General features: G+C 34.6%; 1 protein-coding gene across 1 annotated transcript; it reads left to right on the top strand.

The window, feature by feature from the left end:
• The first annotated feature begins 642 nt into the window (after positions 1-642).
• Positions 643-10,556, top strand: LOC128224681 (uncharacterized). Its single transcript, XM_052934649.1, has 5 exons — positions 643-931; positions 3,887-4,056; positions 8,374-8,445; positions 8,946-9,334; positions 9,644-10,556. Exons 1-4 carry the CDS (start codon positions 919-921, stop codon positions 9,069-9,071), a joined length of 381 nt encoding a protein of 126 aa, XP_052790609.1. The 5' UTR covers positions 643-918; the 3' UTR covers positions 9,072-9,334; positions 9,644-10,556.
• Positions 10,557-26,765: the final 16,209 nt, after the last annotated feature.

The following is a 26,765-nucleotide window of genomic DNA, read 5'->3' as shown; positions in this document are numbered from 1 at the left end:
ACCGATATGTTTAAGGCTTTTTATGATGATCATGAGCGGATTCGGGATATAAAGGTGGGAAGGGTCGCTTTTATGTCAATATGGAATGGAAAGTATGTATATATTCACTTAAGCACCATTTGATACTGCAAGCAGCCGAAACAAATCTAATGGGAGGACTTCCTCACTCTTCTCCCTCCTATGTTCAGTTCACATGTATGGGGCTTCTGGAGAGGGGGACGAGCGCACAATTACGCGCATCTAAGATGCGCCCCTCAAACTTCAAATCCTGGAGCCGCCCCTGTAATCTTCCAACAGCAATAACTTAAGACACTCAATATAGGTATACCTTAATCAGCTAACCATGAAAACTACCCAATGTTATGCTAGATTCTTCCCTCTATTAGTTTTACCTGTCAACAAGCATTCAATAGAACTATAGCTAGCGTTCACTTTATTTAACTGATCGTGATGACGCAACTGCTTGTTTACAAACATTCATGTATACTGAGTAGATTGAAACTAAACAATTCCATCTTCAAACGGGTCTAACCCTGCTATGAATTTAATAAATTTAAAATACATCTGTACTGTGGAAACAAATCTACAATACACAGAGAAGATCATGCTTAGTTTTAAATACACTTCATGTATATAAAAAGTAAAAAAAGTAAGTCCCCTTTGTGCGGTCACGTGACCACTGATTGTGGATAAACACCGCGTGTTCAACAAATCTTATACAGGAATATTTACACGGCATCTTGTTATTGGGATCGTTTGCAAGACAAGATAAACAGTTGTCGCAATTCATCAGTTGGAAGGAATTATTTTAAAACAATTATTTTAATAACAGTTTATTTAAGACAGATTTTAAAAGTGTATTTAATAAAAGTACTTTACAAAGGGATCAAGGAAGTTATTAAATACACCGCATTAGGAATGCACACTCAGAGTAAGTTTTTTTAACACGGTATTTAAATATATATCCATTACATAAGATCAACTATCTATGGCAACACACGTTATGTGTTTTAGTAAATACATTAAAATAAAATTTAGAATGGCAGATCAAACAAAGCGTGCGAACATGTTAAAATTAAATTTACATGTGTAAACTGTATTGCGCGCCATAATTATACGGTATATTTGAGAGAGGATTAATCTGTTTTACGTTTCTTACTATTCCTAAATTGCTTTATTTTGATTCGCTAAAGCACGTGTTAAGATATACGATGATATCATTTCATCAAACCAATTATTAAGGATCCCAATAGCTGTTTTCAAGTATTTAAGATAATGTTTAAAATCATTCTCGTACATGAGTTTTGAAATCGGTAATGTAAACAAGAACAAGATGTGTGTATTTAATAAAAGTACAACTAGACCGGATAATGCGCTGATCGTTTATGATGAAATCATCGAACTGGTTGATTATTTTACATTACTTGGAACTTTATTATACTGGGAATTCGAAATGCGCTGAGCAATACTTGAATAAACTAGTTATTAACGCCTATCTAATTATTAAAAAAATGTCTAGTTCACGGCCTACATTTAGCAAAGTTCATCTTGATGTTAAATCTAAACCGAAACTATTTGATTCACTGAACTCCTCCAATTTTCCGTATGATTCAGAAATATTAGGATTTTACAGTTATAAAGAAGTTCATACATTATATATTAAATTTTGTAAACACGTTATGGGTGTCAAACCTCAAGAGTCTAGTAAAGTTCTGGTGGAACTGAATAGATATCCGTTGTTCGTCAGGACAGTGTACTGAGGTATCGGTTTTAAATTTAAAGAAATGCTGCTTACCCTATTCACATATGTTATTTAGAACAGTCACAAGCTGTACAACTGCATAGAAATAATTAGTTTTACCTTAAAAAAAGTGTTACACAACATGGGATTAAGTGGTATTTCCACTGCTTTCAATGCTGATTGTATACCTCCATTAAAACAAAAAATTCGTATACACCAGGATTCAAACTCAACCGCAGCTAGTCAACCAAAATTAGACTTTTATAGATTATTCAACGTGAATTTTTCCTGTTTTTGTTCGTTTTAGTGACATTGACCTTGACCCTAAGGGCCAAAAATGCAATTCAATGAAAGTCCTCCATTTTATTTCCTTTATAACAGTGAAATTGTCCTTGACCGTTCGGCAAAAACACAATCTTACGAAAGATCTTCATTGTCGCTTCCTTTATACTAAGTTTGGTCGCAATGTTTCAACCGTAACTGACTTTATTCAGTACGAACAGTTCTATTATTAAGTAATATTGACCTTTACCATGACCCCAGTGGCCTAAAACACAATCCCTTCAAAGATCTCCATTAATTCATCCCGTATACCAAGCTTGATTGCAATATGTCAACCCAAACATAGTTTCATTTTATGTTCCCCACTTTATATTACAATACTGTATACATGTATTATTCCCAACTTTTCCAAAACATATAAAGGTAAAGTCATGGCAAAATTACCAGAGTGATCAAAAATGTACTTAGCTACCACTTCTACTCATTTTAACTCGAGTTTGTTCAATCACGTTTAAAATAACCACTTTGAAATTGGGTTATTTATTTTTTCAACGAAATGCAACAATACTGCAGTAGGAACGAAAGATCTCTTCTTAAAACAAATCAGGTCATATAACTTTTGCTTATAGCTTGAACTAATAACACGGATGATACGGCTAGAAGCTTTACAATCGGCACAAATTAAATGATCGGCATATCCTTTTATATCTACGCTCTCCCACCTCCGAAGTTCATTCTTGGAACAACTCCGAAGTCCATTCATGGAATAAACAATTCATATAGGCTTATTAGGTAACAATACAATAAGTCAATGCAGGTTAAACTCAAATACATTGGGACAAACATTTAAATCATAAGTTCATGCGTCAACAGTTCACAGTATTGGCAATTGTTGGATGAAATGACATGCTTTATTGTACATGTCTCCAAAATGTACATTAAAGCATGGCATACTAATTAAAAATCAATTATTACAAATTTAGCCGAAAGTATGATGCTCGGAAATTTAAGATATTATGAAAAAGTCTTTATTAGTTTTATTTCAACATTTTTTAAGACACGTTTGTTACGCTAACACCCAACGAGGTTTACTCCACATTTGTATTCAAAATAATATTTTGTCCAGTTATAATTCAAATCAAAACTCTAAACAAATCCTTTCTCCAAACCACTATGTAGAACTGTCAGTCCAGTAGAAGTCTCTGTTGACCGACCATGATTGTATTTTTTTTTCTCCCACCTCAGATAAGTAGATCCAATAATTTAACCATGCTAGAAATTTTTAGCTTGCCCACGGATGCACGTATGGAACTCTGATTAATTATTTCTCGCTTAAAATGACACCATAAAACAGTTTTCACGCATCTTTCAGAAAATACTGCTCTACCCTTCTTAGAACTTTTTAAATACCGATTTGACTATTATCATTATCTGAATCACTGTGCGCATATCCATGACAACCAGGAATTACCGCATATCCATACGCAATATTTTCACTAAGCACAAAATAGTTCCAGCAAAAAATACATTTTTACTTAATTTTGTTTAACTGAGGTGGGAGATAGATTCATCCCGACCCCCGCGCAGGGAGTTTTGCGGAAACTTGGTAAACCTCGTTTCCGCAAAACACCCTACGCTCGGGTCGAAATGAACCTATCTTACACTCTCGGCCATGGAAGATACTTATAGTCTGTTCTCCATTAACGAATATTTTATCATTGCCCCATTGACAACTGTTGTTTTTTTTTCAATTTAATCAAAATATGTTAAGTTTATATCAAGTGAATTCACTTACAAAGAGTTTTAATAAAAGTAAACATTCCTAGTTCGATTTTTTTTCTTTATATTTCTGTAATATTTCAGTTTCCGGACGTGCACCGGGCACAAGATCCAATAAACAGACCAAGGGATGGATCCGTATCACAGCATGGGCCACACGAATACTAGCTTTCCTAAGTATCGTGTTTTGTATCTTGGCCTTTGTGATCAATGAAACTGCGTTTGCAATCTTCATGATTGTCACAGCATTCCTTGTAAGTAGTGCGTGTAGTATTAGTCAGTGAAAGAGTTTTATTGTTCACTCAGTCATAAACTTCATTGTTTTTGTTCTAGAAGTGTTCATTCAGATAATGTTTTTTTTATATATATCGTATATGACCAGGTTTTTGTCCGAATGGTAATTGATGTATGCATGCTTTGATCATTTTTCCATAAAATGTGTTTAAATATTTGTTTTAACTGTATGTCGTTAAAAAATGTTATGTTTTCTTTTAATTTTCTGTCATTGTTTTTAAATAATTACAGCACACTAACATTATTTACTCTCGAATAAATTTAAATGAATAAGTAGTACGGGCTCAGTATCTGACACTAACGGCGTTATGCTGTGTGCTTGTAAATTGCAATTTATTGTGATATAATAACTCGGGTGTTTGTCATGGTTGAGGTATTGCTTCAAATGTCGAAATCTTCAGGTACACTTCTTTTTCAATTATTGACCTCGAAAACAATAAGGTTTATTTGCTGGTCATAACAAGACTGCCCACTGATCTCAAAACTAAAATTGTTTATCTGTTGATCATGACCAAGAATAATACCAAGTCCAAGGTCCTTGAGCCAAAGTATTCTTCAGATAATGAATGTAAAGTGATTTTCCACTAAAGGTCGACATGACCCACTGACCTCAAAATAAATACAATTCGTATCATGGTCATGAACGTGTAAGATCCCTGAGCTGAAAGGTCACCACGACTATGACCAAATGACCTTAAAATCAAAAGGCTTTAGGTGCTGGTCACACCGACCTGCCTACAAAGTTTAAGAAACTTGGGCCGAAGCGTCCATATGATATTGATCGGAATCCATGGGAGCGGACAAATGGACGGACAGACGATTGGATAACTATGTACCAACATAATCCCAGATGTTGATATACTAACAGTTATAAACTTAAGGATTAAGGTTTATAGTTATAAGACAATTATGATGCAAGCTTTGGATGAATAAGGGAAATTTGATACCGGTTTATAAGAGGTATGATTATTAAAACTGAAATGGAATTCATCTTATGTAAATCCTTGACTCAGTTAATTTCCTAAAATGTTCATAGTCAAATTAAGACAAAATACAAGTTTTCAACACAAAATTATGTTTATTACATAGCACCGGTGAAAATAAAGTATTTTATATATTTCAAGTTATTATATCATATGACTTGTGAGATACTCGACCTTAGAAAATGACTTGAAAATAAGATGTTTAATGAATACCATCCTAGCAGCATAAATGAGAAAAGAAATTCAAAGTTATTATAACAAGTTTAATGGTATTTAGAATAAAAAAATGAGTATATTGATATCTAAAATAAAATGCACATAATTGTATACTCAACAAATAGCAAGACAAACAACTGAACTGCATTGCGAGGAATGTAAGAAGTACAACAGGATCCGTATTGTTGAAGAATATTGAGTAAATTAAAACAATCAATAAGTTATAAAAAGAATGATTTATTTTGAAAATCATATTATAACCTCAAGGTGTTGTAACTGCTGTTGAATAGAAATATTAGTACTATTTTCAAAATTTTATCACTGATATTCTCTTTGCTTAAAATCGGAGTCTCGGTATCTTTAAGTATTGTAAACTTTTCGAAATTTTTGCCATTTTAACCCCCAGTTATTATAGATTACAATAGATGGAAAACGTCAAATAGCTAATTGTTACCCCTTGTCTGCATTTATTGCCTATTTACATTTGACAACAAATGTTCAATGTTAGTTCCGTGTTACATGAAAACATTATTTGGGAGATTAACTCGCATTGCCTTTAGCCTAGTGAAAGACTAATCTGAACAGTTATTACAGAGTTAGTGTATGACGTACTGCATATAATTTGTTTACCATCTGAATAGGTTTATACAACCAAAGCGAATACAGCTATAAAATACAAGAATGTTTTGATGTCCATTAAAAAGCATCACAAATGTTTGTTCAAGTCAATTTATCTTTGAACAATTGAGCGAAGAATAAAAACTGCATCGATTGAAGACTTGCCCCTTTAATCAAATTGCGCGTCAGAAATCACAGTCTTTCCTTTGCTGCATTTTACTAAAACAACAACTTATGTATGCAATTATTATGTGAAAAACTACAGAAACAAGCTCAGTAGCCAAAAGTTTAAACATATCCCCTGTATAATAGCACAGGGAAAACGCCAAATACATAGAACACTAAAGCAAAAAATCACAAATAAGAAACATGGAAAAACAGCACAAAACTCCAAAAACAGTAAAGTGCATATATTTGCTTTACTACGTTTATACTAAAAACTACAGTGCATATATGCAACACCAGACGTTTACGAAACAAAAGGGGCTGGTTGTATCATTATTTCGAAGTTTTTCAAAATAGTCAAACAGAAGAAGCCTTAAAAGAATTTGCCACACGCGGACGCTTCAAACAGCGATCCTTTATGCCTGCCTTGACTGCACACATTGCGCTCCTTGCGAGTAAAAAGCGATAACCTTTGTTTTAATTGCCGACTACCTCCCTCAATTTAAACAAAGTAAATTAGTCACAAAAGGATTAGTTGAATGGTCTAGCAAAAAAACTAAGAGAAATTTGCACAACACAGATGCACTAATGGCTATGTACTCCGAAAATCAAATGCAAATAAAAAAAAACCATTCGTTTTGCTGCTGATTGATCATTTAAGCAACATTTGTACTTAAATAATTCTGGATTTATGTGACGACGATTAAGTACAAGTCTTGGTTTATCCTTTTTTCCGCACGCATTTATCAACAGATTTACCACAAAAAGAGGCTCACATTAAGCCCTTTTTCCAAGTTTTAAATTTACATGTATCAAATACTTTATTGTCCTTCGCTCACTTATTATTATTTCAAAATACAGATTTTGAAAATATCTTAATGGCAATTTATAACCATTCCAAACAACATCTAAAATATATTGACTGGTATCTGCATCCTTCCAATGTTCGTAATATGAATGTAACCTACCGACCGGTGTTTCAACTGAATTGACATATTTTATTTATCGAAAGTTCTCTACAACAAAAGTTTAATCAGCTTAATTTCATTTAATGTCGTGACACCACCACCGGGAATCGCAGCCGTATAGGCGACCCCTTAAATGTTCTGAACGCCCGCAGCGAAAACATAGTTCCGGACAACTGACAACATAAATCGAAAATGTAGCTCTGGCACTGTTGTTGCCTGGTGTCAACATGAATATGATACAATGCGATGCCGTCGGGACTATCTCTCCTGACGCAACTATTACGGTCCGCTTTCACTTCGGGTTTATAGATTTTCTTTTCATCGTCATCAGCAAACGGATGAGAATAATATTCATGAACAAAAACATTTAGCTTCTTTTATTTTGCCTAAAAAATAAACATTGACTTTTACACTGCATCGTTTGCATTCTTTTCGGAAAGAAAATGACTCATCCCTTTCAAAATACTTCTAGATACTTGTAGAAAGAAGACACCTGCGACTGCGACAATTGTTGCTTATCCAAAATCCGCTTTCTAAAAGACCATAATTTTCTGGAAACAATGTTCTTTAAACTAAACAAAATGTGATTTTTTGGCCGACATCTTTACTGTACGGAAAAAACACGTGTTCGGGTGATTGTAAAATTAACGATGTATATAGCGTGAAGTCCACTGTAAGAATTTACACATCGTTTTGTCATTGTTTGATAAGGTACACATGTACAAGTAATATATGGATACCGTACCTTCGCAACTTTTGCTCAAATTGCGTGTGATTGAATTGCATTTTATAGATAATTACGTAAAAAAATGATGTAACAACTTGTTTTTAAAAAGTGTAAAAAGACGCGAATTATTGTATGCAGTTTATGGTTTAACTCTTGGCTACTGAGCTTTTTCCTGTAGTTTTACATACAATTATTGTTGGCCGTGCCTTGAGACCCGATCGAGTGCAATCATTGTGTAAAATTATTTTGGATACGTTTAGATGCAGCCATTATATTATCAGTTACATTTAAAGATTAGTGTAGTTATTTTGTCTTACTTATATGTTTTTTTTTATTTTTAGTGACTAATTTAGAATTGCCAAATGATAGTATGCCGATCGGCCACAGGCAATGGATGGCACCCTGGTTCTTCGCTGACCACCAGCAAAAAGTTTTTATGATGCCAGACAAGCCATTGAATGTGTTTTAAGTGTTTCGCTCCATATTTACACACTATTACCGTCGTCATCGTCGTCACTGTTTTCCCCTCATGTAACCTTTTAAACCCAATACTTTATATAAATTAATCCTTATAACAATATATAAATTATTTTCTTTCAGAGTGCTTTGAGCCCGTTAAACTTCAGCAGTTGCTGCTTTTTCGATTGTTCAAGAAACACAAAGACTGAGAAAGTATGAACGCTTTGGTCTTGAAGCATTGTTTAGTATTTTATCGTGTTTTGTGTACACTTTAAGGGATTACATGTTTAAGAAGTGCAGGTCATCGTTGTTTGTAAACATTTGGCCCCCTCCTCTCTGATCACTGACAAAATGTGTTCATTCACAGATGAGCAGCAAATCTAAACTACTCAAAGTTTATATTAACACTTAATGTAAACAAAATGCAAAATGATCTGAAATCAAACTAAATTGCTGAGATATCGCTTCCGGAACAGTATGACGAAGTGTATATTTGGCTGTTTAAACATTGGCAGCGTCAATGGCGTTATTGGTTTCATCAACGGCATTTGACTAAACACATTCGACGTTCCTTTACTGTTAGAGTATTTTCAATGGTTTTGGTTCATTGGATTTTGAAATAAAGTAATATAAACGAAATGTGTCCATATGAGTAAATGCATAAAAATTCAAATACATGTAAATGAGCATCATACGTCTTCTTTTTATTTCAGGCAATCGGAAAGCTATGTATCTATATGTGGATATTCATAAGCCACATGGGATACGTCACAATGTTTGGGTACAGCTGGTACTTTTGGAAATCATCTAGAGATAGCTTCAACTATAGAGGTATATAGATAGATATGACAACTATCATTATTACAGTTATGCCCACTACTACCCGGAACACGACCATGCTTTGCTGGACACAGTATTTGCAATGTCCCTGGTCATCACTTTCTTCCTTTCGATGGTCAACCTTTACTCGTTTTGCCTTGTCTACAAGTACGGTTGTTGCTTTATGGTTGAAATAGATAGGGCTCACTCTCAGCAAGGGGTCGAAACGGCAGTCGTGATGAATCAACAGATTTCAAGAATGGAAGAAGGTCTTCCGGTTATCGTAAGTTCGTGTTTTTATCCTTTTGTTAACTTTCAAAAACATGCAGTGCTGTGGCAATGTATTACCAGTATATCGCAATCTTCTTGAGATATTCGGCGCGATATTTTAACCAGGTTTTTCACACACACAATCCATGATATTAGATTTGCATACGTCGTTCGCCAGTCTTGCGCACTGACCGGCATGCATTAACAATGCAAATTCCGATTATGATATGTGTATGTTTATTACTTTTATGATGATGTAGCTTGCTATTGCTTTGACGATGGATTGTGATATTAGTGAATGCTTATCAGACCATTTTTGCAGGGTTTGCAGTTCACCGATGATACAGGGGGTGCTCAAGAAACGGTAACCAGCCCTTTGGTGCAGTACCCTCAATATCAACCATATCATGCTGAACCTTTATGCATAGCTGTACCTCCACAGCAAGCTGTTAGTGTAACAACTGACTGTACGACAAGTGGACAGCCTATTAGTCCACCGCCTTACGCGAGAATTGATCCAATTGGAAATTCATCGCAGAGATCGAAATAAACGCTTCTCATTATAAGTATTTTTGCGTTGTAGAAAAGTATTGAGCGCGCGTGCCCTTGGTGTCAATGTCGGCGTGGTCGTTGTGCTTAATTTTGACCTCGCCTTTAACTGAAAAAAAGTTTAAAACAGCAGGCAATCGTTGGCGTTTGCCTCATGACACTCTTGTTTCGTGATGGTTGGCCATTTATTTGTTTAAATACACGCTTTATTCATCAGTACATATAATTAGAGAATACTAGGTTAGTGCTGTGGATAGAGCGAGTTATTCTGGCACGTCGGAGGAATATATCCGGTGAGCCGAATGCGAACCCGATTAGTTCCGTAGCCTAGCTAAATAAAATTTCTCCATCTACGGCACTAACCGAGTCTTCTATGTATCTTGTTACTTTGTTAATTTAAGAAACGATCAATTATCTTAAAGATGCACACTTTCTCCCAAATAAAATTTACCACAAACGATGAATACGTGTCGACACCAGTGGTTTTTATGAAGGATACCGAGTAGAACTTGAAGAAATGTACAGAAAACATGGTATTTCTTCCTTATGAGAAGATAGAAGATCACAGTAAATATTTTTGCACTCACCAATTATTTAATATTTTTGTGTTTGCAGCTATTAACGGTTAAAATCTTATCATACGTATTGAATAATTCTCAAGCATTGTACTTGAAAAGGTTAAATAAACATTAGTATCTACAATGACAGAGTACAAACTTATTTGTTGAACTCATTGAGTATCTTAGTTCTGTACAACACTTATATCAGTAGCATATAAGCTGACCTGCAGCGTATTCATAAATAAATACATAACTATAACACAATGAAGTAAAAAAAGACAAACCCGAAACAGATACACAAGTTCAATAAACGTATCCATTACTTTTATTAAGTGTGGCAATTGTCGAAAGATACGCTCAATATAATTTTAAGCTACGACATAATAATATGGAAACATATATCAAGAAAAGACTTGACCCGAAGCGAGCAAACCAATTCTGTTTACTAGACATTTTGATGAACTTACGTTTGTTTTAAGTTGTGTTTATATTAAACTGTTGAATTGTATTTCATTTAATTGCACGTGACTTGTACAGGTCATTTGGCAACACATTTATAAATAGAAATGCAAGGTTGCAAGTATTAACTTCAGACAAGATGTATTGAGAGATAAATCTAGCGTTTTAAATTTCGGGCGCTTCTTTAATTTTCGCACGCTCCGCGATACTCAAATGTCAGTCTCAGTTTAGTTTTTTATCAAGAAATATGATTTACACCTTTTCAACGAATTTATAAACATACCCGCAATACATTTATCAGTAGTTGTAAACATATCATGTAACGAGCTATTTATGTCGTATAAACGGGTGACTCAAATGTACCTTTTCAGTTTTAAACCATACGATATTATTGGTGCATACAGTCGAAATGATATTTTCAGCTAAAATCATGTGAGTAATGTCTGCATAATTGGTCATAATTGCCTGTACAATTTCAACACGTGAACTATTCAAAACTACTGTAAACATTGAAAGTAGTTTCCACGACATTAGATTGACCGATGGTTATGATAACATTTCCCATCAATATTGACAGCTGCATTGGGAATTTCAGTCAAGATCGCATGACTAATGTCTGCATTATAAGATTTTCTAAATAGTTTAAGAATTATTTCCCCGTCTCGACATCACTTCTATGAGACAATATGATTTTAAATAAGTTCTGCATTCAATAAAAACAGGTATTATTCAATAAGTGGTTTAATGTGATACATAACCAACCACAATAGATTAATGACCTTGCTTTGATGTAAAAGATTTGCCCTCTATACACAAACGCATATTTCTATCCTTCAAGCCACTGTGTGAAATCGTAGGATGGGTCTTCTCCTAGTTCATGTTCATTAGTTCATTTAGAATCTCAATAAGCTTTTAAAGCTGCACTCTCACAGACTGAACGTTTTAACAATTTTTGTTATTTTATGTCTTGGAATGATCCAATTTTTGTGCGGAAATATGAAAATCTGCGATCCGATCTTTTGTCAGCAGTCTTATATTGCTGGTTTGCAGATAGTTGCCCTTTCAAAGACAAAAGATAAAAGTCGTGAAAATGGTAAATTTGTGAGAGTGCAGCTTAAAGAACTGTTTAAGTAATACATCTTCGCATCAACATCACTTCAATGAGACTACGAAATAAGCGTGTTCATGTCACGTGGTTTGCGACGTCACATTTGTATATGGTATAAAGCAAAAAGCCACAGGATCCGAAAAGATAAGTTACTGTAGGTTCTTTATCTCAATATAAATTTTAACGCAACAGAGTACTCTCTAAGAGAAAAAAACTGCTGTACATTCGGGTTTAAGCTATATGTTTTACATTGCATGATTTGTGCTAAGCGTGTGAACAAATGCAAGATTGCAATCTCATTAAACAATGCTTGCATAAAAACGCAAGTTTAGGTAATAATTTTATATCCCAAGATTAAAAAATAGTTAAATAGTAAGCTTCATTATTATAAAAATTCAATTGTTGTATTCCGATGTGACTATTGAGTTATTTGGGTAATATTGACAAACCTTTCACAAGTATTGCTTTATTATGTAATTGCAGACATGAGCAGAAATACATCATCAAATTAATCATACGAGAAAGATATTTTCAGACAGAAATGAATAAACATTTTGTGAATTAGTACAATATGCATAATCAATTCTTGATAGGCAACTTTGCAAACTAATAAAAAATGATACTGACCTTTCATCTGCCCTCGTCTTCGAAGTTTTCATAACTGTGAATACCTTTAAAAATATAGTAGCATCAATCTTGATAAACGATACACACGTCTGCGATTATAAGTCTTTAAATCAGTGTGTGTATACCACGTGATAAATTACGTCATATATGCTACTTCGGAAGGCAACATTTAGCTTTAAATAAAGGCTTAAATAAGATAAAAGATGACTTTTCGTTTACAAGACCATTTTAAATAAAACAAAGGGCAGTCTATGCCGCTTAAATAGCCCAATCTTTGTTTTATTATCGATATTTAATAACTCCCCACCCCCACCCCCCTCACACACACCAAACAAAAATTGTCCAAGTGTTACTTTAAACTGTAGAATTAATAAAACATCTCGCACACCCTTCACGTGTATAGTGGTTGGGGATTGCCCTCAGTAAATTTCCCAGTGGGTTCGAAATGACCAAAACATCATAATTTGATTAGAATACATTTACAATGTAATCATTTGTTTGTGCACTGTATTATTTCGTTCTTGTTATGGAACTCATTTATCAGCGATGGAATCAGGTCTACGTAAAAAATGACCTTTGTGATTTTCAATCATGAGAGACTATGTTAGATACCAACTAATAGTAGGCCTATTAGGCTTACTACTGGCGTTATCTCTACAACTCGACCAAATGCGCGGCAATAGTTTTGCGACGGAAGAAAGTCATTGGCTGCTCCCCGCAACCGACCGTATACGGAAACAAAACTATACCAGAGACGGACGTATATGAACACCTGGGAATCGTACAGTCACGAACGGAAAACACCCATATGACATTGACACTGTAAAGCGTAAAACTCGTGGTACATTTCTATCAATAACAGGAAAGGTGTCAGGTCATGCTGTACCGAATCCGGCCATAGCGTAAAAGCTATACAACACATGTGTCTTACCACGCGCATTGTTCGGGTGCGAACTTTGGAACGGACTCACGCGAGGAGACATACACCTACTTGAAGTGGCCCATCACTTTTGCCTAAAAAAGGCACAGAATCTTCCTCATCTAACAAGGTCAGATATGGCTACCGCTCTTGAAGGGGTCACATCATTAGTCATACATGGACAAGCAGAAACTCGCGTTCTTTGGGCTACTGTGTTGGTCCTCAGCACAAAGCATTGTGAGACACTTACTGCTTCGCAGACTCTTTTAGTACAAATATTGTGCCACACAAAAACTAGGCTTTATGCCTGATATAACGCGAATTTTTGATAAATATGGTATTTCACCTATATATTAAACCTAGTCAAAGCGTCATTCCCAAACAAGTACATCTGGAAACGTTCCTGCAAGACAGCTCTCTACAACCACGAAGTGAATGCATGGAATGCGAGAATGGACACAAGCTCTGACTTTGATCTATTTAAACAAATCCATCCGCATTTGCGCCTATCAAGTGTGTAAAAAAGGTATAAGGCAAATGTAATATTACGAAATGACGCTTTTCCAATGACCTGCATCTTTCGATGAGTAAACACGTTCGACCAACGTTTATACAAACTGGACTCGACGTCATATAGGTCATCAGAAAGGCGTCCTATCGTGATATCCGCTATAATCTTTTGTATTTGTATCCTTAAGGTTAAATAAAACTATTTTATGTTTGACATGAAATGTAATGTAATAGAAAATATAAGGTGCTAACTAGTATTAACCTAACCGGTAGGTTTTACCCACCACTCATTTGTCGATAGCCACTGATAAGAGGGAATATAAAGCCGTGTACGAGTCTACCCATGCCTGTATGACGTAGATCACTTAATCCACGCTGTTATTCGCCGAGATAAAAAGAGTCAACGCCTTTTTTAGAAGACAGAATACCTTAGCATTGGTACTTGAACAACTTTTAAGTTTTTGTATTTGGAGCGTATGCTTTGATCAAAATCTGATTTTTACTATCGTCGCATACTGTTAAAAGTATAAGTGAAGTCATTCAATTGTTCTATTTAATAAGGAACAGGAAGACAACTTACACAGAAATAATAATGCAAACTCAAGGTAAGTAAAAACACAGCATCAAATTTAAATATCTTGTGATTATATAACTTTCGATGTTAACAATTCACACTTGCAACATTTCGATATATTTATGAACCATAAACCTCTCAGTTAAACGTATGATTATATTACCATTAACACACAGAGCGGAAAAATGCGTTCTTACCTAAAACACCGTTTTGATTAATTATAATTAACAGTTATTAAGTATACTTACCAAAAAACGATAAAATTGTCATATTTTTATTATTTATTTTAACATAAGTAGATATAAGCGAATTTAAATTCTATAATTATTTTGTTAATGCTAATCATAAGGACTAGCTGAATTAATTGACGCATATTAGTGAACAACCTGGATCTAGACCTGGATCTAGAAATCCACGTGCTGCTCGGGAAACGAGGTGCATGTTACATGTTGAGTGTATGTGTATGTTGATTGATTTGTGCAAGGATTTAAATTCATGTGTATAAAAACACATTATCAATTGGGTTATTTAAGTTACAAGAGTTCTCCGTTAGTCTACTGATGATCTTGTTCGGGCTATTACTATGCTTTAAGCAGGTGCACGTCATGATGACGCGTTTGCGCCAATTTATCGTCAGGCAGGTGGTCATCGATCACTTCGCACAGTTAATGATCGCCATATATCTGGCACATCGCGAGTTAAGACTCTTGCGCAATACCGCTTTATGAGGATGACACATCTACATTATATTTCTTATCCGGTAACGGCTATCGCAGCTAAAACACCTGGACATACGAGTGCCTAGATATGTGCTCAAATGTTTAGAATTAGGCAAACAGAACATAATAATGGATAGACGTTAATATATTGGACCATGCCTGACAGCTGTACGTCGTCATAAACGTCTGGATTGCGTACGTCGACACCAATGATGCACTCAACAACACTGAAACACCGTGTTATTTAGCGACGAATATCGGTTGTATTTGAAAAACGCTGATGGACGCATATAATGTTGTAGGAAACGCAACGGAACGTCACTATGATCCAACAGGTTAACGATTGGTGTCTTAGCTTCGAGTATCAAAAACCTACATTGAGAGGGATATTTCGCATGGCCTGCATTCTAGCATGACCTGTCTGCAATCGAACATTCATATGACGTCATTGATCGCCGGGTTCGACGTTGTATTTCTAAATGCTGTAATGAAATTACATGTTTTGTGCACGAAGAATGGACAGCGATACCACAGGTGACCCTGATTCCTTCTATGCGAAGGCGTTGTGCAGTTAGAGATGCAGATCGCGGACACAATTGATACTGATTTAAATGTAAATTGCATTTTTTTGCATTATCGTTGTTAAACATAGTCTTTTTGAAATAAAATCTAAAAAAAAAACTATTTAAGAAAAATATCAGAGGGGGAAAAAAGTGAATATGTTCTTGGTTTCGTATTTTTTGGTGAGTACTACAATATTAACAGGGCACATATAGTCTAACTTGATTTATGCTTTTTAATGCATTTACATATTTTATTCATTCGACTGATCAAAACAAATAAAAACCATAATTTATGAATAGTTGAATAAATATAATGGTTAACATCTTGATCACATAAAACCCATAAAATGAAGCCAGGTGGTAATAAACAAGTTTAAGCAAATATGTTCGCCCTGTACGCAGATTTCAATGGTAAAGGATTTAATCCAATGAGGTTCGAGTTTTCTTGTGAGTGATTTGTACTTCCTTAATGAGGCTAGCCTTGTGAAGTCGAGATACATACAGCCGATTTATCGCACGGGGTTAGATAGCTGCAGATATCCATTTGCCAACGAGTTTTGATTTACCAGAATGTACTGACTCTGTACAAGCTCCATTGCAGTTGCTGTTGTATTCGTGTCACTGTGGGTGTTTCTTTAAAATAAATGCCAGACATTTTTCAAGAGTTAGATTATTCAATTATATTAAATAGCGGCTGACATGAAACACACATGCAAATGCAAATACCTATCCAGTATTTTACAATCATTGGCTACATATAAATATAACACCATGCAGGATATAACGGTAACTTTAGACTGTATGAAATAGCTGTTTAAATCGAATGTTTCGAATTACCCTTTTTATGACACGTTTGTAACGTTTTCTGTTGAAACCGACCTACAACCTTTGACATCTAATACGCATTAGGGTTGGAAATAATAATGTGTCCAATGAAATCTTTCCAAATTATATATTTCATATTTGGCAATAATCAATCAGCCATTATTAATTGAATTCAGGTGAAGTGGAATATTTTGTTCGTTTGACAAAGCATTATAAAGGGTCTACGATTGATTTGCCCATTTGATTTGTATACTAAAACCTATTATCCATTACATGGCATGACCCGGAACTTCATTCGGTCAGTAGATCAAACCATTTTTCGTTGACTTAGCGCTAAGCTATAGACGTCATCAAGCAGGATTTACTATTGCTCAATGTCCTAAAATAGACTTAGTTCATTTTCGGTGAGTTGATCGGGAACACGCAGGCAAACGATATTTAAAGGATGGTTGCATTTCTTCGATTTTTTTAAATATTTCAGACACATTCGTTTACGGTACTTAAACAAATATAATTAAATTGTAACAACATATATGTTCTAAACTTGTTTATCAAAGTCAATTGTGGCAGACACAACGGTCTCATATATCAATTAAATAAACAATGAATAAGCGCTACGCGGTCAGTTTAAAAATGTCTACTTTCTATTTCTTTTAAACCGATTGATCTCAGAACCGCTCTGAAGAACTGTCGTACCAATTGACCTCACTGTTAACCGACACCAAATGTCAATTTCGATTTAAATGCGTACTTCTTGAAGAAGGTGTAATGCTACCTGCGGAAGTGTGGTCTGTGTTCATGAACATTTCTGTTTTACAAACCAAATCGTGTTTAGTTTATATCAAGAGAGTGCTTAACACCGACACATAGCTCATAAAAAATGTTATCATTCCGAATACGACTTTCACTTTATATTTTAGTTTCCGGAAGTGCACAGAGCACAAGATCCACTGAACGTACCAAGAGATGTATCCGTATCACCACATGGGCCACAAGAATTCTTGCTCCCCTCAGTTCTGTGTTTTGTATCGTCGCCTTTGTGACAGTCGGAGACACTGTGTTAGGAATCTTCATGATGGTCACAGCAATCCTTGTAAGTCGTGTGAGGATGTCACATCCAGTGTAAGCGCTTTTATTGTACACCCAATATTAACGAAAATTGTATGCCTTTGAAACGAATTATTCTGTCACTACCGTAAAGTATTTGGCCGGTATATCGAAGTCAATTGTAAAATGATAATTTAATTGCGCTTCGGTGAATGTCCACTACGATAGAACAATATTTGGCCGATGTAAAGATATTCAAGAAGTGATTGATAAGTATGATGCCATAAAAGTCGACCCAAATCAGGACAACGCTTTTGTTAAAACGCTTTTAACCACTCGCTGAAAGCGCACGATATATTGATAGTATTTTGCAATAAATCAACTTTTGCTTAACAAGCTCCCTTTATTCTTTTCAAGAGTTTGATTTTGTTTTGTTTTACAAATGTCTTAAAATTCAAAAACAAAAATAATATGATTAGCTATATCGATTTACCATATAAATAATGAACTGAAATAGTGACATTACAAATCATAAGCTATAAAACGATAAAATTATTACGAGACATATATTACATAAATGACGGATCAATCTTATTACAATGGATGAGTTAGTAAGCGAAACACATCTTAACTATGTGTATGCACAAAAAGTAAAAACATAATTTTAAATAATATCTTAACAAATTACTGATAACAAAACATGAATGTATAACACGTCTTATATACTCATCAACAGAGTATAGTGAATCTGAATAGCTTCATATATATATATACCATATCTTTGACTTTGTTTTGCCTTTGTTTAAAATATCCATCATTTGAAAGTTGTTTACAAATAAAAAAAGTGCCAAGAGAGATAGACCCGAATGAGTTCTAGATTGACAAACCACCTCCGTCGTCGCTTTATTCTCCTCATGCCAACCTATCTATAAAACAATAAAATCTTTATTGACAAGCCCAGTTGACATACATTTAAATAAAACCCTGTAAAGAGGCACAAAGCAACGGCCCAATCGACAATGAGCTAGAGACACCAACATATATGAAGCATATACTCAAATACAAACCCTAGCCCAAGTCTAGACCCACTTGTTTTCTCTAGATATTTCAGCAGACAACTACATCAGTCAAACAGGTATTATTATAAACTATTTATTACTCGCTTTCAGAGCGTTATGAGCCTGTGGAACCTCAACTGTTGTTGCTACTTGGATTGTTCGAGAAACACACAGACTGAGAATGTATGTAGCTGTTTGTCCTAAATCGTTGATTGTGTACATAATAAAGAATTGAATGTTTTAGTTTTACGGCCAATTGGTCTATGAACGCTCTTGGCAGGGTTTTCTTAGTGACATCCGTAAAACTTATTGATTATGCATTGAATATACAGTGACATACATAGATGATCAGCAAATCTTAAACAATCAAAGATTATATTTGCACTAATTCTTTGTCAAATTTCTCTCGAAAAATCCAACAAAAATGATGAGATTTTCAATAATATTTTGACGTATTGTTTTGTTGTTGTTTTTTGCTGTTTGAACATCACTGAATTTGAAATATTTGCATATTAGGAAGTGCATAAGGAGTTCACATGCGTATGAGCTACATAAGTCATCTTTTTTCAGATGATCGCACATTGCAGTGTCTATGTTTGGATGTTCATGAGCAACATGGGCTACTTCATAATGCTTGGGTATAGCTGTTTCTTTTATCGTTCAAACTACTCCTACTCTAACCGTTACTACAGCATAGCTTTGTTGGACACAATATTTGCATTTACGCTGATCATCACGTTCATGCTTTCGATGTTGAACCTTTATTCCTTTCGTCTAGTCTACAAGTACGGTTGTTGCTTCATGGATAAAGTCGATAGATATCACTCTGAGCAAGTTGTTGAAACGGCAGTGGTAATGAAACAAAATATATCTACAATTGGGGGAGTTCTACCGGTTAACGTAAGTTGGTGGTTGTAATCTTTTTAAACAATCTTAAGAACGGGCGTTATGTTTTAAATAACTAAAGGTGTTGCGACAACGAAATACTTAAACATCAATATCTTCTTAAATTGTTAGCATCACATTTTTGCCAGATATTTTACAACAAATCCTGGTTATTAGATTGGGATTTGTCGGTCGGGCGGGAGGTCGAATGCGGACATTAAATAGGTGGTGTACCGATTATGAAATTTGGTTTTTATGTACTTTATGGTAACAAGTAGCTTGAAACTTATTTCGTGTTGATTTTGGTCAATTTGACTTACCATAGAACATGGTCTCCGCTCATAAATGTAATTTTATAATAAAAAATAACATTTGAAATTTTGAATATAGCAAGCTAATTTCAAGAGCAGGATCTTGATAATGCATATCTCAATACCTTTTGATATTGGCGATGTATAGTGACATAACATGTTGTGAAGGAAGCTTGTGAAGACGTTACTTGGGATTTCTTGCAAAAGAAAATGTGGGATTAAGGTCGCTAATACTACAATCAGATAAACAATGGTATCTTATTCCTTACTTCAAATGAAGTTATTTGTACTAATGAAACTTGTTGCATAAGAACCTACGGTAAATAAGTCCTTTGCGGTTGCTTTTAGGTCTTGTGGAATGAAAGTCGCAGTTACTTAACATTGAGATTGTTTCTGATACATCCATTTAGTTCGGCTTTTATTGATAGTGTGCACTCTGTTGTGTATAAAGCTTATGTGGAAACATATCTTCGATCCCTTTTGTTGCCAGTATGGTACAAATTCGCTATTTCTTTAAAATGATAGAAATGATAAAAAATATAGTTTTTACTTCAAAACATTGATGTAACTCGTTTCGTTGCAAATAAAAACGTGTTTTGGGATTGCATTATTGGTAAAGGAACTTAAGTGCATATGGTTCTCATGCGAAAATCTACCCTGAGATTAGATTAAGGAGTAATTTGGTGAAGTACGCTATCACTAGAAAACAATCAAAACAGTTCTGCATACTAGCTTAATATCAGAAACGATGGTATCGACGCATTCAGACGTTTCTGATAACTTTCTTATATTAAATCATATCGCAAAACAAAATCTCTATAATATGTTTGGTGAAACGCACTTTAGGTAATTGACCATTCTGCTTAATATGTGAGTGTCACTTCCATTTTTAGGTTACAGATTTTTATTATCAATTATTATAAAATTTACAACGTGAATATTGTACACATAAAATATATGGTGGAATGTAAGCTTTATTTAACTGTATGCAGTTAACAGAGAATGCTAATATGTTATCTGTTCACGGTTTGCAGGGATTGCAATTCACAAATGCTACAGTACGTGAGCAGAAACCGTTTACCAACCCTGGAGCACAGTAGCCTCAATCCAGCCGAACACTTATGAACCGTATTACATGTATTCTTCTCCCCAGCAAACTATTGATGCTACAAGTAATTCGGTGGGCGTGTCCTTTACATCAACAATGGCGACAACGAGTGGACAGCCAGTCAACCCTCCGCCATACGCTGAAGCCAATATCAATGTTAAACAGTCGCAGTGATCGAATAAAAAAGCTCGCTTCTTGCCTACATTCATCGTCACATGAAGCAATAAAAATGATAGAAATAAAACAGAACCAAACAAATATTATTCTTACGCTTAAAACAATGTGATTTGCAGTTACAGCTCTGCTTTTTTTAATATTATTCATGTATACGTCCTTTATTTGTGAAATGTATTGATATATATATCTAAAACATATTTGTCAACGTATGTTTTTAAAGCGTTATAAAGCTTAAGTTGCATTAATACTTTACGCCTAAAACTAAGCATTTTCCGATGTAAATATCTCCAAATGGCATAAAAACGCATTAGTAGTAACATGTCCACACGGTTAAGAAACAACAACTGAAAACATTGCTTGATGCTTGTATACACCTGTATCTTTCAAAATTTCCACTTGCCATGTGTGAAGTATTAAATATATTCAGAATGTGTTTAATAGATATGTTTGATATGTAAATTTAACTTCTAAAGTATTGTTTTTGCTGTTATCAATGTACAATTTAAAGTATATATTCGTATATGTATAATTCAGTGCATTCAGTGCAAAGAATATTCAAAACTACATCTAACAAGCACAACAATGTTACTTGCGAGTGTAAACAGTAACAGAAATCCGTCAAACATACTCATACAGTCGGCTTGATACGCCCTAATCATGGCATTACAATCTCGCTAACTTTCGACAACTTCATGTTGTTTTTTTTAAAAAGAACTAATATGGAAATTGATAAGTAGTTGCAATGATGCTGATAAAGTTTATCCTGAGCTTACCGAGGAAGGCCAAATTTTATCTTGTTAATTTCCATATTGTTTTTTTTTAAATTAGACACGCTCGGCATTTTCAAAAAATACAATATCCTGACCATGTTGAAGATGGCTGAATATTATGTGGACAATTTCCGTATTCCAAGCATTCGTTTTCTTTTTAAAACTATACGAAGTTGTCAAAAAGTAGCAAGGGTTTATAGATCCATGTCAATGTTAATTATGAAATATCTCTAAAATTATTAGAATAATCCATCAGTTGAGAACTGTCTAGTCCAAATAATTGATTTTTTCAAAAAATAAATACAAATTATATGGCAAATCCTTCAATTGTTTTGTCAACATTTTGAACCATTTATTCAGATTGGGATTCCTTGTTAAGAAATATTGTGTCTATAATCCTAACCCTAAAAGATCATAAAAAACAAGATACGTTCAGATACGTTATAATCATAACGGTTATTTCGTATTAGTTCCTTACTCTAAAAGTCATTATTCAACAAACAAATTATGAATTTAGGTTTGTTTATTTCATTCCTTACTGTAAAAACATAACGGACTCCTGCAGATCCCATATGATTTTTTTGTCTGTGTCAAAAGAAGCTTTTTAATTGATTTAATCTGGGAAAAGGAGTTGTAATGCACCAGTCATTTGAACCACGGCCCCCAGATCCGAGGAATATCGGGGACTTCGTCTTACGGTCCAGCCATGGCTAAGCAGGGTAACATCCCTGCCCTGCTGAGACGAACTCCTGATATAATTCCCGCCAAATGCCCCCGCACCCCTGGGATCCTAGGTTAAGCTTATTCCATGCTATATTTGACTCAAAGACAAAATCCACCATTCATCCAGCACTGCGGGCCACCTTGAAGGTAAAACACGGACCATTTCCACGGGTTTCCCCGGTAAACCCCTTTGGGGCGTGGTCACAATTGACTGTTGCATTTTTGGTCCCGGATTTTACCATTAATGCGTTCTTTGTGCAAAATATTTCTGAAATTACAAATTATAAATTATATAATCTTTTACAAGTATCAAATACTTAACAATCAAGTTCATTGCAAAACATCCGCGTTTTTTCACCAACCTGTGTAGGGATTAGCAGGGGCGGCTACAGGATTTGACTTAAGAGGGGTTATTTTCAATCATAATAAAAAATAAACTTTTAGACAATTTTTGAGGGGGAAGCGCCGTCAAGCTCCCCCCCCCCTCCCGTCACCGAGCCTCTAGTAAGGATAAGAGGAGGCCTATCTCTTGACTGTCTATGTTTTCAACAAGCATCACAACAGAAAAATGAAAAAAAAAATATATTACTTACCAAAGGGTGTTTGAGATATCCAAAACTTTAGTGCCATTCATCGTCCTGCAAAGCTCAATAAAACAAAATAATGTCATTATTTTGTACAGTACAGATAAAGATACAGATAATACGTCTAACACATTCGAAATTTTACAGCAGATGGTATTGATTACTGTGAAATGTTTGTGTTAAGCCGGTTTGAAGGTACATTCTCTCAAGTAGTAATAATGAAACAAATTTTTGCACAACGAGGTTGGTTGTCTTTTTTTTTAATTCTTCTTCTTTCTGGTTGTGAACTTTCCAACACAGGTTATTTATAAATAACATTTTGATACTTTAGTATATTATAATAATAGTCGTGATGGCAAGCGCGGGTCAAGCAATATTGTAGGCAATGCATGGGAGCAGACCTTCACAAACTCAGAAATAAACAAAATAAATGCACAATTAAAGGGCGGTTCCAGGATTGACATTACAGAGACGGAAGAGGCAGAACCTTTTGACTTTAACTTTGGCTTTTAACGAAATGGTCCATTCTGGGATTTTTTATTACTCTACAACCCAATACTGTGGTGATGGGATTAAGTCCCACGAGGGGCCTGGATAGGTATGCAAGTGAATTTTGTGAGATTGAAAATTTGGAAATTGAAAATTCAAAATTGAAATCGCTGATTCTTTTTCTAACCCTAGCTCCGTACACCTATGCAGGGTGAAAAACAACACCATCAATCATAAATAAAATGAGCATTGGTTTCAGAATTTATTTTTATTTATTTCAATAGCTGAAAACACAAAAGTATTAAATGATTGGCGAGTGCTAAAAAAATACTGTAATCTACTTTTATCTCAGAAGGTAGAAATACCGTATTTTCTGCACATTTCGTTCAAAATAATCTCGGTATTCTTCATAACAACCATTGATTTCGACATTTTTTCATCCATTTTGGTATATTAAATTAATATTCCGATTAAGTTTCGTAAACGCCACGATACTAATCACGATACTTAGGAAAGCTAGTATTCGTGTGGCCCATGTTTTGATACGAATACATCTCTTGGTACATTCTGTGAATCTTGTGCTCTGAGCACACTCGGCATCTGAAATAGAGTTAAATTCGTACTCGGAATGTAAACATTCATTCAAAGCTTTTTGCCAGGCACTCTCTTGATATAAACAAAACACAATTTTTGTTTGTAAAATGGAAATGTTTATAAACACAAAACACAACTTGTCAACGATAAATGGTTTAGATCTACTGACCGAATGAAGTTCAGGGTCATGCAATGCAATGATAAATAGGTTTTAGTATAAATTTATCTCAAGCAATGGTCATGAAGTATCGTAGACCCTTTAACATGCTTTATATACATAACTAATTATTCCAATTCAACAGAATACAATCAACAATAGCTGTGTGAGTATTGCCAAAAGATTTCATTGGACACCTTATTATTTTTAAGTCCAAAGAAATGAAGAAATTCAGAGCTTTGTCAATACAAACAAAAACATAACATTATTGATCAGATGTATAATCTTCTCGTTTTTAGGTTTTCTTACTATTTGTTTTCTTTCTCTTTGTTGGACAATTATGCCATCAACAAATGTGTGTACAACAAATCACAAACCTATTCCTTTTAAAATATGTGTAAAGTCGATATTGTCATCAAATAATCCTTTAAATATTTTATATATCAAAGAGAGGTAATCTGGGACTAGTGCCGAATAAAGTTACACTTGTCTGTCATGTGAATCAATTTGATAACAACAGCCAAGCGTTATGGTATTTAAAATGCAAGAGGTTTACATCGTAATTAATTAATGGTTCAACTGTAAATTATTCAAACAAAGACTGTTCAAGTTTGAAGTTAAGTCAATTATCTGCCAAAATATTTTATGCTAAGAGAAGCAATTTGCAAACAATCAGCCAGAGAGTTATGCTTTTTGAAACTCTAGAAGTGGTTATAGCAGTAACAGTAGTAGCAGTGAAATTGAAAAAGCGGACATTGATTATGATACGAATTTCCATTACGACAAATTCTGTCTGGTGCCTTTTATAATTAAATGTTGCCAATCATTGTGAACCATTGGATATGTTTATACATTTGCATGTATGTTACATATTCAGCCACCTTTAAATATAATTTAATAGTTTAACTCTTGGAAAATTAAGGCATTTCTTTAAAACAATTACAAAATGACAAGAAAACAACAAAAACCGGAATGGACCTTGTACAGAGACAGTAATACCTGGTAAATCAAAACACGTCGGCAAATGGATATCTGCGGCTATCTAACTGCGTGCGATAAATCAGTTGTATGTATCTCTACTTCAGAAGACTAGCGTCAATAAGGAAGTACGAATCACTCACAAGAAAACTCGAACCTCATTGGAAAAAATCCTTTACCATTGAAATCTGCCTAAAGAGCGAAAATATTTGCTTAAACTTGTTTATTAGCTTTTGGCTTCATTTTATGGGTTTTATGCGATCAAGATGTTAACCATTATATTTATTCAACTCTTCACAATATGTTTTTTATTTGTTTTGATCAGTCAAATGAGTAAAATATGAATATGTAAATGCATAAAAAAACAGAAGAGAAACTTTTACACGTTTTGTCCCTCTGACATTTTTCTTAAGCTTTGTTTAACGAATTACATTCTTTCTAAAAAAATACATAGAAAAGCGCATTTTTATATTTTTACCAAAAGGCGCGTGCGATAATGTTAACTTACGTGATGACGCGAAGTAATTTTTATTCACTACATACGTCGAGAAGTTCCTTCAGTATCACGTCTTTTAAGGGACATTTTGTTTTGTTTTTAAAGTATATTTTTGTAAAGTTAATGAAACTCATCTTTTGAAATCTCATAATTATGGTTACATAAAGTGTAAAATAAAAGAAATGAAAAGTATTACGTCACAGCGCGTGACTTATTTGGCATGGGGGATGCCAGATGGAGTTTTCCGGCACGGCTGAATTCACCGGAAATGCCTATCCGGTGTGCTAGAAATGAACGTATAGCCCTTATTTCATGTTCTGTTTGCCTAATTCTAAACGTTTGAGAACATATCATGGCATTCGTATGTCCAAGTGTTATAGCTGCGGTAGTCGTTACCGGATAAAGAAATATTACGCAGATGTATCACCCTCATATAGCGTTATTGTGCAAGGGTCTTAACTCGCGATGTGCTAGATCTATGGCGATCATTAACTGTGCGAAGTGATCGATAACGATCTTCCAGACGATATATTGGCACATGCGACTGACCTGAACGTGCAGCAGCTTAAAGCATACCAAAAGCCCGAAGTTCATCAGTAGACGAATGGAGCACGCTTGATACTTAAGTAACCCAATTAATAATGTGTTTTTAAG

This window comes from Mya arenaria, chromosome 17 (assembly GCF_026914265.1).
Source record: "Mya arenaria isolate MELC-2E11 chromosome 17, ASM2691426v1".
Classification (NCBI taxonomy): domain Eukaryota; kingdom Metazoa; phylum Mollusca; class Bivalvia; order Myida; family Myidae; genus Mya; species Mya arenaria.
The sequence above is the reverse complement of the archived record's forward strand: the minus strand, read 5'-3'. Positions and strand labels throughout refer to the sequence as shown.

Excerpts from the sequence above, each read along its gene's own strand:
- LOC128224681 (XM_052934649.1), top strand. Across the intron at positions 4,057-8,373 it reads TGATTGTCACAGCATTCCTT|AGTGCTTTGAGCCCGTTAAA; the intron begins GTAAGTAGTGCG and ends ATTTTCTTTCAG. Across the intron at positions 8,446-8,945 it reads GAAACACAAAGACTGAGAAA|GCAATCGGAAAGCTATGTAT; the intron begins GTATGAACGCTT and ends TTTTTATTTCAG.